The following is a 16,251-nucleotide window of genomic DNA, read 5'->3' as shown; positions in this document are numbered from 1 at the left end:
TGTGGTAATTGTAAGTCAACAAGCACCTACAAGTTCATCAGACCAGAACATACAATCCTATATCAACAATATAAGTTGAACAAACATCAGAATTACCCATGATAGACTGTTCAAATTTGGATCAAAATTATCACTTATTTTCAGGAGACCACCTAAATTCAGTAAGAGTAGTACCTCCAGGATATGGTAAAACCAGATTAGGAAGTTCCTATTTTAATGACTTGCCTTTCCCTCCCCACACAACCCCTTACTCCCCTTGCCCTAGTTCACTGTCCAAGTTTTAAAAGACATTTCTGAACCTCTAAAATGTCTACTACCTTCATTTTCAAGGACTTCTTCAAAGCATCAAAATATTAGGATAGTTTTACACACATTTTGATGACAGAGTTTACCCATATCCTATACAAGACGAAAACTGCTACCTACAGAGGAACCACGGAAACCTGCAGAGGAAGGATTCCCATCCAGCAACACACAGAATTTTGGTGGGACAAGAACACAGAACTGAAGTCTAACACTACGCCAGGTTTGCAACCTCTACATTTTCCCCTCTTTACTCTCTTTTTGGTTGTAGAGAGAACAGATAGAGGTTAGAAAAGAAGTAACAACAGCTGCAACCCAGCCATCACCATCCCTCTTCACCAAGCCCATGTGTGAAGCTGTGCTCTTTGCCATAACAATGGTGCCCCAGACACTGCTGTACACAACCAAACGTAGCGTGGCCTCTGAACTTCCTTGCTCAGGATACCTATTCCACTGCTCTTCAACCCTTTGCCCACCTAAACTCCCCCACCAGGGAGGCTGATTCACAGCATAACAAAGTCACAGTTCTCAGCTGCACAGAAGTCAGTGCACTCCAGATTATCTTTCCACCCAGTAAATTATTTTTTTAAAGAGCAGAGCCAGCCAAACAAGTTGACTTGGGAACACTGTAGGTGCCAATTATATAATAAATTTGCTACAGCTATCAATACAGCATTAAACCCCATGCACAGAAGAGACATCAACAGCTTTTTAACAAGCTCAGCTACAAGTGAGGCAGACATTAGGTACAGAGAGATTAGTTGGAATACCTAGCACAAAAGCACAAACATTTCAGAAGAGGAGTCAAGTCTCCCCAGTCTCCCAAGTGCAAAAGTCTGAAAGAATAACCTTAGCATAATAAACAGAAGATGAAGTTTTAGCAAGCAAGGCATATGCAAGATGCTGTACCACCACAGACACAATAAACCACTGGCTAAAAACAGCAACAAGAACCTCTAACAATTTTAGAAACCACTAGAAAGAAATCATGTTGTTCCCAAAGTTCCACACATAGTCTTAGACTACTAGCCAGCAAGGCATTTTTTATACCAGATCACTTTGAAAGTTAATCCTAAACTTGAATTTCACATGGATTCCCCTAACTTCATAAAGCTGTGTCTATGCTGTCTATACTGAAATTAGGATTAAACAAATGCCACAAAAAAAACATTCTAGTGAAGACAAAAGGGAAGTACCAAACCAGTGAGGTTACAGAAAGCACTAAATTCAAAGCTAGAAAAGATACTTAAAAAGAACTAATTCAAAATAGGAGATAGTGAACAGTCACGACTGAAAGACCACTTTAAGTCAGACACAAAATCTCATATACCCTGGTCATCAATACAAGATGCCAGTGGGAAGGTCTGTCTTTGACACAATCAGATCATTAATATATTCTTAAACTCTCATGATAAGGAAGTTACTTTTCTCAGCTGCCAAAATTAAAATATGGCATTAAAACAATTAGAAGGCACAGACTTCAAACATAAATAAGTTAATCATGAAGAAACTATGAATGCCCATATTTGCAAACTTCTGATGCTTTTTAACAGTGCCTAAAAGGTTAGTTAACAAATGGGGCTTCACACTGCAATTCAGAGTGCGGAACCAAATTCTGAGCATGCAATCCCACAGTAACTCAAACCCATTTAAATCAGAACTACTACAGCCAAGGTCTTCCTCACCAGTGACCACAATCTGGCTTCTCTTCCCTGCACGTACCACTGAGCGAGAACAAAACCACCATCAGAAAAAAAAAAATATTAGTTCATTGTTGGATCAGCTCTCCAAACCAGTTTCCTGCTTGTTAAATGCCAAAAAACTAATAACCTTTACACTAGCTTAAGCCACCAAAAATATCTGTTGCCCCCAGCTACCATGCTGCATGTTCCCCTTTGTTTTTTTTTACTTTGGCTTGGTTAAAGTTAGAACAATCCTCTGATACAGTTCAACTACACCAGCAGAGAGGACCAATTCCCCCCAGCACTAAAGCCAGCTCATGCCTGTAACATAAAAAGTACAGCTTTAACATTCCTCTAAAAAGATGTGTTTATATGGTTTAGATCACAATGGTCAATATTTAAAAAAAAAAATTTCCTGTAGTAATCCACAATCAGCAACTCTTCTATCAACATTTTTAACTACCCGCAAAAAGAGAACAAGTGACTTGGCAGCAGCTCATTAAATCTTCTAGTGAGTTTACAGGAATATATTTTCTTCCAATCAGTCAGTAGGTGGAACACAAAAGCAAACGATGGACATCAGACAAAGAACAAAATGGCCAGCCTCATATAAAACCTCATAACATTTCTTCACATTACTTTATACTTGGATCTACAGACAACAGCCTACAGTATCAAGGCAGCATTACTTACTGATTTCTGTTCCAGGAAACCAGGACTGGGGAACTACATTTGAAGTTGATTCTGATCAACACTCCTACTACTACCCCTTACCCAACATCCTTTTAAATGATGCAGTATTTAAAACGTGTTCTTGTTTCTTTTAACATTGTTCAACTGTGTATTGCTGAGGTTTTTTTCTGCTCTCTAGCATGTCTACCTCAGTTGACTAGGTTCACATTAGTCATCACTTCTTCAATTAACATTTTCCTTTCCTGGAATGAACTCTAGAGAAGTCAACACTTGCACTCAGGCACATGGTGGGATTTTCTGTTTCCACTAAAATGCATTGGGAGTTCAAAACACTCATAATCACACAATCAGGTCTTCACTATGGTACCATCCATGCATGGAAAGAATTGTTCATCTGATTCACAACGCTTCTTCCCCAAAAACAAACACACACTACAAGGGAGCATGAGAAAAGTGTGTAGCACCACAGCTCTGATCAGCCCAGACCATTAACTTAATAGCCTGTTCTTGTAGAAAATCCAGTTTGCTGAGCTTTGCAGATCTAAATCCTTCCACTGCAACACAGGTGCTTTGTTTCAAAACTCAGATTTTCACACTGACAAGTTTAAATTAGATGAAGACAACTTAAGGTTAAGAAAGACCTAAAGGAAAGGTTAAGAAGAGCTGAAAGTAAAAGGAAATGCAGACTTGAAGGGTAGGCAACACCCTAGATTTTGTGCTTATCTCTGACTACACGGTGACTGAACAGCCCTGGTCTCTGCTCTGGAAATGCAGAGCCAGACACCCTCCCAGCAGATGCTGAGGTGACAGAGGTTTAAGCCTTAAGAAGAGATAAAGAGTCTAAGTATAGCATGTTTGTATTCTAGGCATTCCACACTACCAAAACAAACATGGAAGTCATATTTAATAATTCAAATCACTTTTGTCTTATTAATAATCATTAAGCTAGAAACATTGCATCAGTTTTATATACTGCATGTGACCATTTTTAGAAGCCTGTCTGGAAAACTTTCAATTCTAAAGTTGCATTTATAAGAAAGTAAGTAACTTATGTTAGAGGTAAATTCTGGTTAATCTAAGAAAAAAAAAATTACACTACACACACAGCTTCTTAACCAATGCAGAATCAGGTAAAGCAAAACTACACAGACTTCAGATTGTGACCTCCAGAAAGTCTGTTCTACAGTCATGTTTTAGAAAAATCAACATCCTTACTAATTCTGGCAAAGAAGATAAATATATATATATATATATCTTATGTCAACTGTGCTAAGCTTTTATAACAATAAAAAAGTTTAGACATAAAATTCTGATTACAGAAACTAATTTTTTTCAAGGATAGCATACTTCTTACTAAAAATGTTCAAAAAAAAAAATATATATATAAAGAATATAAGCTGGGCTATAGTCAGATATTTACAAAAACGTAAGCTACTTTGCTTTCTTATACAGCCAGCAGAAAAACGAGCTTGAAAGGCTCCTTGCCGTGCTGTTTAGGTCCAAAATTAAAACATGTTTTTCCTTTTCATTTTTCTGTTTTGCTGTCAGCATCCACATTTATGGCACGCTCACATTGCCCTGGAAGAATTAAGAGGAACAGAACAGAGGAACAGCAGTAAAAGCGACAAATCCATTTTCACTTTGCAGACAAGAAGAACTGCTACATATGAATCTATAACAATCTCTACACTGAATCAAATCCAGAAGTTCATCTACTTGCTATCCCATTATCGGCTACGGTCAATTAGATAATCTAGGGACGAGTACAAGAACCATAACCAGAGTGCAGTTTCTCTAGACCCTCTCCTAAACTTCAACTATTTGTGGCTCCAAAGATAATTTACACACACCAAAACCCTAAATGTTTTTTCCTTTTTTTGGCATTGCTCTTTTCTAAGATTAAATTCTCAAGTCTTTCTGCGTGGTTAACTGCATGTATGAAGAACCACCTCCATAACTGCTTGTTCCTCACACCTCATAAATGCAGTCTTCTCAGTACCTCCCAGGCTTTTCTAGCTCAACCACATCCTTTTCAACATGGGGTGGAGGACAGTGGGAGAACCAGACCCACACTTCAAAACTGAACATGTGAGAACAGTTCAAACAGCAGCATTAATTAAAAAAAAAAAAAAAAAAAAGGTGACTGTAAAGTTGTCAGTTTGTATATAACAATGCAGTTGATTAAAACAAACAAGGAAATGTTTCAAGAGCTGACAATCCTAAAGACATAACCATCTTCCTCCACAATACCTTCAGGAGACTCCATTCCAAACAGTTAAAAATCTTTGCAATACTGGCACACAAATACGATCACTTCGATGAAATCACCATCCATCACCATTACAGTATTTTTCACATGAAAATTAAACTCATTCAAGAAATTCAATTCTCAAAAGACTGATGGGAAGGCCATCTTAAAAAAATAACTTCCTTGAATCCTTTCCAAGTCAAAGTTTACACCACAGTTCAGCAAGCAAACAACAAGGGCAGAGCAATTTCAGCTAGGTTGTGTCCTGAAACACATCCTGTGATGCTTTTTTGCTTTCTGTTAATCAGTCAGTAATGTATATCTACTTCAAATCCCCAATCTGCACACCAGCAACCAGTGATGTCTGTATGCTTTATACTACCTACCCTATTAAGACTACTGAATGAAATGGCAGGAAGCTGCTTTTTTTTTTATTATTTCTACTGATACCCTAAGAAAGAAGGTCATGCATCCCTGAAATACTGAGAAGTAAATTACACAGTTTTATACAACTCCCTGCAGATATCAAGAACTTGCATTATAAAACTAAATTAGGTATTTCCTTCCACAGAATACACATGTGTAATATAATGACTCTGAAGTCCTTAGAATAGGCCTATTTCAGACAGATGAGAACACTTAACTAAGATACTTGACTCACATGAATGTACAATCTAAAATGTTTGGTAAAGAGATACCATAATATTACGTACACTAAGCCAGTGAACAGAAATTGGTTGAAGTTGTTCATATTTCTTCAATCTATTATGTCACTTCGATCTGATGATTAAGTACTTCAGCTTGAGACATATGACATTAATCTAGAGAGCTACAGTATTGACAACAAAAGCAGTGTATTGTTCATAAGGTTACAAAGAAAAAAAAAAAAAGAGACTGCATTTGAAATTAACCTCTAAGTTTCATCCAACAATTAAAAAAAAATCTTTATAATTTGAATGTAAAGGATCATTTTATAAAACAAATATCAAAAGACTTACATTCCATCTATTAACAGTGCTAACATAACAAAAATTAGAGTTGTGAACTATACTACACCCTCCCCTGCAAAGCTACTTCTCTGCACACACAATTTGATATTTGCTGATTCACAGGCACAACCAAGTCATTCTCACAGCCTTTTGGAAGATACATTTCTCTGCATCTTTCCACTCCTTCAAGATGCAGATCTGGAGACAATGAAGTTGGATGTGCCCGTCTTTGAATGCCCCATTACTGGATATTCCAAAAAGAAGAGAGTCTTTTGAAGGCAGAATTTTTTTGTGAGTCAGACCTTACTTATTAAGTACATCAGCTCTGCTGTTCAGTTCATCAGTTTAACTCATTTAATATCCACTTCCCCACGCAATCTGTGCTGTACCTTGGTTACTCATCTTCATTCCTCCTGTTATAAGAAAAGAAGCCTCTTTCCACTCCAACCTGTGAAAATCCAAACCAACTAAACATCCCCAGATTCCACATGGAATCCCTTATCAACATCTTTCCGATCTCTTCTACAGGATAGGATCGGACCTGTACCTAAGATTCTGCAGTATTCTTCTTCCACAATTCTCCTCATCAACTCTTCCATGATAAATTCCTTCTCTAATCATGAAGCCTCTAAGGTGGCTTGTGCTTCTCCTGATTTGGAACAGAAAACAGAAGGCAATCCTGACAACTGGATCCACCCCAAAGAAACAGCACAAGTACAAATCCATTCTCTCCCTGAGAGCCCTGCATATGGAATCTTGTACTCTCCTGCTGCCAAGGTATGTCCTGAGGAGCCCAGTGCACTCCCACTCACAGGAGGCCAGCTTGAGTCAATCTGGGAAAATAGCTCTCCACAGCCAAAGCACAACAGCCTGTTACACAGGACATTACCATGAAGGTGATTTGTGTCAATTCTTTTAAGTTCTGAGACCAAGACATGACAAGGGGTAAGGGAGGGGGGAGGTACCTAAATTAAAGGTGGCTGAAGTGCTTATGGAATTGAAGCATAACCAACAAATGCTTAAAATGAAGTGTTTGAAGAAATAAATGGGGACATGAAATCAGTGCTAGTCCCACACCAATGTCACCATCTCACCTCTCCCACGGCCACGTTTCCCACGGTCTGAAGGCCTGTCTCCTTGATTGTTGTCCAGTCCATTCTCTTCAGCTCTAACTGTGGAAAGAGGACAGCTTAAGAGAAGCTTTAGAGATTCATACATGAGACAATATAGCCATCTGCTTAACCTGAACTCCAAGAGAAAATGCAAGATTTTAGAGTAAGCCAGTCAACAAATCTCAGTCAGTCCTCTTCTTTGGGGGCCTAGCTATACGCAAGATATGTTTACTTTGCACAGGACAATTAGGAAGCAAAATATCCCTTTTAGGAAAATGTCCCTCAGCAGAAACACTTTTTTTTTTTTTCTTTTTTTTGTTGAGAAAACAGAAGGAAGGAAAAGGAAAAAGGAAAAAGGAAAAAGGAAAAAGGAAAAAGGAAAAAGGAAAAAGGAAAAAGGAAAAAGGAAAAAGGAAAAAGGAAAAAGGAAAAAGGAAAAAGGAAAAAGGAAAAAGGAAAAAGGAAAAAGGAAAAAGGAAAAAGGAAAAAGGAAAAAGGAAAAAGGAAAAAGGAAAAAGGAAAAAGGAAAAAGGAAAAAGGAAAAAGGAAAAAGGAAAAAGGAAAAAGGAAAAAGGAAAAAGGAAAAAGGAAAAAGGAAAAAGGAAAAAGGAAAAGGCAGCACAGCATTTTTCAGCCTACACTATTAATAATGGCCTAACCTCTTTAATGAGCTGGAAATATAGCTGCCTCATAGCATGTTATCAAGGAACCAAAGTGAGTGGCAGCAGTGAAAGGAAAAGGATTAACTACCAACACCAACTCTTCTCCTGTACATCCAGACCAAATCCCTGTACAACCAGGGAAACTTAAAAGAATCCTCCTCTATATTCAAATCAGAGGAATGATGAGTGGGTGAAGGTGAGGCATTAGAAAAACACTGCAAGCTAACTATTTTGCAGAAAACTCCTGAGGAGGTAATCTGAAAGATGTCTTGCTCCTTGGAAAAAAAAACAATAACAACAAAAATTGACTGGCCACTTAAAACATTGCTGAGATATTGTATTGCACAACTCCTAATGGCAGCAATAAAATCATCAACACTTGGACATAAAGCTGGGAAGATAATATCAAGCTTTGGTAGCCATCTGAAAAATCTTAAATTCCAGTTTATAAAAGGAGACAAGCAGGATCTGGGTCTGTAAAAAGAAAAATTTGCCCCTCACTTCTACGTGGATGGATCTGATTTAAATTAATTCTAAGCACAGCTGCAAGTTTTATTACTATTTTTTCATATCTAGATGTTATTGTATTCTACAAAGATTCACAATGTCTTCATAGGCACAATATCTGAACATATTCCAATAATTAATTAGAAGAGTTGACTAATACAGTAAATATTTTTTTCTCCTTTTAAGTTAAGAGCCAAACATATTTTTTCCCTTTCAGTTTCTCTGCTCAGCTGTGTTGTGTATGGCCCTCACAGCTTTGATACTGCTGATAAAACTTGGAAAAAAAAGCAACATGTATCTAACAGGGATCTAACATGATGTCACCTAACTTGGAAACATCAATTTGCTTTTGTACAATGTATTATTGCACCTACAGAAACTGTAGCAAATTTGTAAATGTTTTAACTCACAAAGAATTTTCGATGTTGTAGAAACTCACCTCTGATTGGTTTATGTGAGTAATATATGCTAGAGACTAATAACGATCCCAGTCTTTTTGTTCCCCTTACAAGAGGATGACAACATCTTCAGGTTCTCTGACTCTCAAAAGGAGAGCAAATCAAAGTTGGATCATTTTTTCATTGAAAGAAACAAAAATGTGTGCCAGCTGTGCAGCAGCATACTTGCTCTCAAGTAGTCTTAGACTCAATTTACAAAACCTTACGTGAAAGAACTGCAGCTTGTACAAGATCATTTAAATCAAAAGAGGATAGAAATTTAAATTAAAATCAGCGTCTCTGAACAAGCACAGACCATCCCAAAATGAAGTCACGTAGACAGATGAAGCATACCTGTCACACAAACAAGCTGTCAGCCCTTCAGTGCTGAGCTATAGTTCAGATAGACTTCACTCCATTAAGCATTCACTCTTAACTCAGCCAGTTTGAGGTACAAGAAAGTGTCTGAATCTTTAAAAATTAACCCCTATACGTACACTCTCGGCCACGGCTGCCTCCTCTTCCCCGTCTGTTGGAACTTCCCCGTCCACGACTCACTTCTCTGTCCCCTCGTTTTTCTCTGTTCTCTTTGTTCTCTGAACTTTCCTTTCCAAGGTTTTTCTTCTTTCCCCCTACCGTCTCCCAAGAAGTCTATTTTGGTAGAATAGAATTAGATACAAAAGTCAAAAAGGAAAAGACAGCTCTCAGTGCACAATTCCATGTCACACCTCTCCAGTTCACGGTAAAAAAACAGATATTTGCATATCACATATGTAATACTTGCAAACTACACTGATACAAAATGGAAACACAGGCTGTATTTTGGGGAAGAGGTGAGAAACAAACATGTTTTAGAAGTTGATTGTCTTATGAAATCTGAGAATCCCAAATATTTCTGGCTATAGTGGATTTTCACTAATTTGAAAAAGCCTAGACACAACCACAACAAAAAACGTGGGAAGCAAGCAAAAGTTTCCTTCTCAACTACCTTGATAAATCTATCAAGGAAACAATCACAGAGCTATCTTTTTCTCCCAGGGAAACAAAAACAATGTATATAAGCATCATTGTACAGGTGACTGATGAGAATAAGTATGTGGCCTAAGGGGAAAGAGAAAAAGGAAAAACATTATCCAGAAATACTAGAGCTCAAGCACCAACAGACAGAATGGCAGAACGACAACCAGGGAAACAGAGGCCATGATAAGCCAGGGCATCCATTCTTAACAGATACAGCTCATCACACACAACAAAATACAGGAAAAACTATGTCTAAACAAGACAAGGGACCAAGGTCCAGACATCAGCTTTAATATTAAACTGCATCTTTAAAATAAATTCAGGGATCATATCAGATTCACAGAAGTATCTGTAGGAGTTGAAAATAAAATTACTAAACCACTTGCTAAGAATAGCACAGCATCTCATATATTATGCAATTGCATGGTTAGTCTATTGAGCCATAGTTGCAAAGCAAAAAAGAAAGGTATTATTTGCAAACCATTAAGATGGCAGATACGTTTATATATGTGTCCCCATCTCTATCAGCTTATAGTCTAGGTAAGGTTTTAATCAGGAAATTTGCATAAGCAAATAAGGTGTCATCAACTGTGAAACACTAAAGCCATGACCTCTGACAGGCACAAAAAAGGTCAGCTATCAGTAATTTAAGGTCCTGTCCTATCTCCTCACAAATTCAGACTACAGAGAATCAGCAGCCCTCAAGAGGCAGGCAATGATCAACTAGTCAAAGCTACCTACAACTGAAAAAACTAATGCTATTGAGAAAGCAGGTAGCAAAGCATTTTATGTATATAAACTCAATGTTCCAGTGTGTCCTTTGAGAGAATGGTTACTCTTATTTTTTGACATGTCGGGTGAGAAAGAGGCTGATATCTGCTTGGGAAGACTCGGGCAAGGATTCCAGAAATTCTTCTAAAACAAATAATTTATTCTCAAGGTACAGCATACAGCAGCTCAAGCTGGTGCCATCTGCAGCTGGAGAAAACAAGTTCTTGGCAATAGTCAAAACATTCTTCTGTTGTCATCTTTTGTTAGACTCTGTTCTGTTTCTTTACTTACCTGCAAGGACAGAGTTCCCCTTATCTTCTAGCATAAAGACTCTGAGGCCTTTTTTACTTAATGAAGCTGAGAGTTCAGAAGTTCACAGCTTGCAGAAGTTATGCTAAACAAATTTACTTATGCTAAGTGAATTCTATATGAGCAGTTTCTAAACAAGTTCTATAAGAAGCGGTATACCAAATAATTCAGTAAGCTAAGGTAGTCTATTCCACTCAATTTCATCCTCAGTATAAACTACACCACCATAAGCCAACTTGGGTGAAGAGCAGACAGCACATATTTGAAGTTTAAAAACACGTGTTTGGGCCACACCATGTTTTCCGTGCAACAGAAAACTGTTTCCTACAGTAACTATCATATGGATTCACCTGCTGTAGCCTGTGTAACTGCATTACACACTAAAACACTCCTAACGCTCTAGAATCACTTCACAGGAGAAAAAAAAAACTTGCATTGACAACTGAAGAACCAAGTCTATATAGTTCAGAATACACTACTATTTCACTGATGGGCATGGACCCAAAAGATCTTTGACCATTTAAAGAAATACCCCAAAACTGGATGATCCTTAAGCTTAAAGAAAGCTTAAAAGGAAGCAGCCTCCCCTTAGCAAGGTTTTACATTGCTTAGGAAGGATCAGTAAAAGGATGACTACAAAAGCACCAGATTCATGCTTTCTCACAATATAATTTTAGGAAAGCCTTGAGAATTTGGGCATGCCTTTTAAGGTAAAGGATGGTGATACCCCTGGACATGGGAATCCATCACAGGCTACTGAAGCTGTCTGTTTTTGTAAGGGAGCTAACTGATTACAGTCTCAGCTGAGGATGTCTGAGGCAACCCAAATGCCAGCTGACCTCCAAAAATACGTAACAGAAGCCTTCTTGCTGGCCTTAGACAGAAGAAAAATCTGAAAGGTCCTCTTTGTTCTGTCTTCAAAGGTTTAGGAAGTAAAATACAGTTGGGCATAAAACGGATCTTACACCTGTAAGAAGGTAAATGAATGGAAGTCTTGGGCAAAGAAACATATGCCCTTTTCTACTCTCACCCACAAGCCTCTGTCTAACCAAAGCTAGACTGCAACAAATATTGCAAGTAAAAAGTCTTCACAAGACCAAGTCACACAGCATAAAGCCTTAAAGACCGTAGCATTAATGACAACAACAAAAAGACAAAACTGACAGAGTACCGAAGAAATTACAAATAGACATTCTAGCTATGAGTCCTTGCTCTTCTAATTTCTCAAACTGGATAGACACATCTTCTTCCAAATGAGGTAAAAAAGACTTATACAGCACGAAAGCAAAGAGAAAATAGAAAAAGATATTTGGTAATCTGCATTCAGAATTAGTAGCACCTCTGCTTCCAATTTCAAGTCCATGTTTAAACTGTTCTGGAGTATACTGGCCTTAAAGCAAACTCTTCAAACTGGAGGCCCACAAACTTCCATAAAGAATACATTTCCTCACAACCTTCAATTAATACTCCTACTTACTTGAGCCCTTTAAGTTGTCTGTAGTTGTTTGAGTTGCATTTCATCTACAGAGGCCAGTGGGTTCAGAGGGACTTGTCAAAAGAGCAGAACATATGGATATGTTGCATCTAATTGACAAATGAGTTCAGAAAGTTTCTTCCATGTCATGATCACTTACAACAATTTGCTAAAATAAGAAAGCATTTAACATTCTCTATCAACCAGAAAACGATTATCAACTAGAAAATGGCAAATACAAGAAAACACAAAACCAGCACATTACCAAGACAGATTTAATTGAGATGCTCTCTTCCTACTCCCAACTTACCAGCTCACTCAGTATTTATATACTTGCGTTTTAGATTACCTCAACTCTTATAAGTGAAAAGGAGATAGAAAAGAAAGTGTGTGTCCTAGATTTAGGGTGTGTGTAGGGTGAGCTTCCTCATTGACAATAAGCCAGCATACACATCCTGACAAATCACAGGAAATACTGAATGTTCAGCATTAAGAAAGGAAGTCCAGGTTTCTTTCCCTATTTAGATGAGATGGAATCTAGTTTACTGCATCAGATAAACTGTAACAAGTCTCTCCAGCAAAAACTTCAACCACAGCAAGACACATCTTCTTCATATCTCTTGGGATAAAAAAATGTCCCATGCAACGCTATAAACAACATTGTTATATACCCATTGTTTAGTCTCCTCTGTTTTTCAAAGTCATGCAAATAAGCGACACAATGAAAGGAGCAACTACTTGGATTACCCTCTTCTGCCATTAGCAGAGCTGACAATGCAACTTTTAGATGTGGAAACCTCCTCCAGCTTCAATACAGCCAATGCACATTCACAGAAGTTGCACAACTTAAAATACCTGCCTGCCCTTTAGTTTTATAAAGGTTTCTCTTTGTACAAACAGTCTCAGGGCTGTGGAGAGTAACTACAAACGTTGAGGCAAAAAACAGGCCAGTGTCTGACAAAGCACTAAGTTCAGCTTCAGAGTTAAAATTGCTGCAAGTAAATGAAAACCGGAGGACTCAGCAAGAGACTAGCTGAACACCCACAAGATTTTCAAGGTTTGGCTCACTCTGAGGCATGCAAGCAGTAAAGAAGCTGCCCCAGTCTACATTTCCTTTAAACGAATTTGAATAGAGACACGGAAATGAAAAGCTTCCAAAATATGACTTTCCCAATCACTTCTTAGAAGTAGAAAGGCGCGGCAAACAAAAAGAGTGGTTTAACATGAAAGTAAAGCCTTACCGTGTCTGAACTTCCTTCCAGCAGTATGTTGATTGCTCTGTTCACGTCCCCGTTACAATCATGTAGTGCCACTATGCACTCATCCTGGTTTTTCCCCGTCACTTCCATAAGCTAGCAGTAAAAGTCAGACATGTTAAAATATCTAAATTATCATCATAAGGAAATAAGAGTTAGCACCACCATAGATTCCAAGAAAGTGCATAGCTACTATGTCAGAGCAAATTAAAGTCCTATATAAAGGCTAACTGCATTTTACAGATCTGCTTGGCATTCAGACAAGACACAGGATGCAACACAAATTAAATCGTAATCAAGAAAACACGGTGGCACTTATTTTTTCCTTTTAACTTTATGCTTGCAGCAGAAGCTGTCACCACAGAGATATACGAGGGTAAAGATGTGAAAGACCAGGATAGCTCCAGTATCATCCTCTCTCCCTCCCCACCAAATATCCGCCTCTTTATCCCACTGTGTGGGAACACAAGGTAAGCCATGACAGAGAACATATCCACCTGAAAAAACATACAGACTAACAAAAAAAAGTTATTTTTCAGCCAGGTCAGTTCTATCAGTCCATTTCAGCACAAGGGCACACAAAAGGCACAAGCAATGGCTGCAGGCTCTGTGGACCTGCTGTGCAGATCCCGAGGAGTGTGGGACGGAAATAATCAGTTTGCCATGGGACATCCTGCAACTTGCTCTACATGAGCTAGAAATATATATGCGCAGCATAAAATATTGCAGATTTCTTATGCAGAAGTTAGTTCTTATCCTTCCCACCAGCAGAGCTACAGGCACTATTGATGAGGGTTCCTTGGGCTTCAGGAAGTACAAGACTACGTTTCTGGCACAGCAGCAGAACAAGTTTACATGAAGAATAAGAAAAAACAATAATGCTTCAGAGGAGGTTTTACAAAGGAAAAGAAATCTGCTCCTCCACTGCATTAACACATTCACGCTAATTCTTCTCTCCTTCTGGGTATACTCCTAGGTTCTTTGCGAGTTGTGATGTGTTCAAATCACCGATACCTACAGCAGAACAAGGACCTGGATTCTCAAAACTGCTCAAATTAATTGTCTCAGCTATAACTCGTTAATGGAAGCTCAAGCATCTACACCCAAATCTCAGCATGGTTGGGCAAATGATGTTTTTATTTTCACAATTCTACCATTTTAATGCATACAAAGATGTGGGAGGTCAGAATACTTTTTTTTAGTAACACTTCAATTCATCTTTAAGCTATTAGATTTTTACTTTTTCTGAAAACAGCCAAGATATTAGCAAATTCAGTTTACACGGGTGACATATTTTTCCCATGTGCGTGTACATGTGGACAAGCTGAATGCACTCTGTGTTCTGACCATCATGAAGCATCAGGACAATCCTAGAAAGATAGAGTCTGGAAGACACATCAGCACAGATCAGTTTTGGCTTAAAGACTTGTCTACAAAGGAAAAATACACCAGTGTAACTATACAGTCAGAGCTATATTACCACAAAATTTCTTGTAAACAGACTTCATAGCACAATAAGAGCAAGTTTGTCTAGTTAAACTTACATCCTTCTGAAAAAGGTCTCATCTAAATCAGAAACAGATGCTCTAGCTCCAAAATGCAAACCAGCTTTGGAGCACCTTATTGCAGGGCATAAAAACTCTGTACCATAAGAAACATACTTGTTTCACTTTATCTTCAAAATCTGCGTCGTTCTTATCGTAGATCATCTGAGCAAGGCGAATCTGTTCTGCTGTTGCCTGAAAAATGCAAACATCCAATAAAGTACCCGAGGTAACAATATATTTTTAAAGTGTCTCCTAGTGTCACTATATTTTTCCTCTCCATATTCTCAAAAAGAACACACACAACAAGCACAGAGGTGCTATGGGAAAGGGATTAATATCTTCTCTATGCCCATTTTATAGTTAAAAAGTTAGCTGGGACAGAAGCAATTTCAACATGTTCTAATATGTTCAAACCACAGTTAAAAGTCACCACACAGACAAGACAACCATGTAATAAAATAGAATATACCACAGAAGCCTACATTTTGATATAATTACTTGTACTTTTATTTAGTATCTACCATTCCAGAGTTAGTTTTATTGTAACAAACTGGCAATGGTATTTCTAAATTAACCACATCTCTGATGATTCCTGCTCACATCACCTTCCATGACTCTCCTCAACAACAACCTGACCGTAGTTTTATGAGCACTTAAAAAGAGATTGAGTCATGCCTCAAGATTTTGTCCATGAACAGCTGCGCTTGTTTTCTTTATAAGCAAATACTGGTCTTTGAAAATTGTTAAAGGATCTTGCTATTGATGAAATATTTGGTGCTTCTGTAACATTTCTGGACCACAAATCCACTTTGGCAACTTCTCCAAAAGCTGCGAGACTAAAATTGACGGATGCAGTAATGTGCTATAAATCCAAAGAGGCCACTGCTGCCGCAGAGAGAATGCAACTCAAGAACACTGATGTCCCATCATACAGGACACTGCTAGCAGTGCAGCATTTGCAGTGTGCTTCAACCAATAATCCCATGAAAATACCAAAGATAACACTGTGCTAGATGATCCTGCACCTAATCCGATCTTTGCTCAAACAAAAGAGGTTTCCATCTCATGCTACAGAGGGCAGATACTAAAGAGAGCCAGAACCAAAATGTGAGTTGATGTGTTGCGGAAGACTTCTTCATTGAGAAGGGGATCAGCTCATCCACTGAAATTCTTGACAGAAAGGATTTGTCCTGGGCAGCTGTCCAAATCTCACCTTCAAAATCTCATTTCACAGAATACCC

At 38.2% G+C, this 16,251-nt stretch overlaps 1 protein-coding gene across 4 annotated transcripts in view; it reads right to left on the bottom strand.

Annotated features, from left to right (window-relative positions):
* Positions 1 to 16,251, bottom strand: part of UBAP2 (ubiquitin associated protein 2) — a 161,816-nt gene that overhangs the window by 118,426 nt on the left and 27,139 nt on the right. For all 4 annotated transcript variants that reach the window (XM_082074598.1, XM_082074599.1, XM_082074600.1 and 1 more), the window contains exons 3-6: positions 15,125 to 15,202; positions 13,449 to 13,559; positions 9,131 to 9,284; positions 7,010 to 7,087 (exon numbers count right to left, since the gene is read on the bottom strand). In XM_082074598.1, coding sequence (XP_081930724.1) covers positions 7,010 to 7,087; positions 9,131 to 9,284; positions 13,449 to 13,559; positions 15,125 to 15,202 — 421 coding nt within the window. The remainder of the gene's footprint in view (positions 1 to 7,009; positions 7,088 to 9,130; positions 9,285 to 13,448; positions 13,560 to 15,124; positions 15,203 to 16,251) is intronic.

This window comes from Streptopelia decaocto (assembly GCF_964273445.1).
Source record: "Streptopelia decaocto genome assembly, chromosome: Z".
Taxonomy (NCBI): Eukaryota; Metazoa; Chordata; class Aves; order Columbiformes; family Columbidae; genus Streptopelia; species Streptopelia decaocto.
The sequence above is the reverse complement of the archived record's forward strand: the minus strand, read 5'-3'. Positions and strand labels throughout refer to the sequence as shown.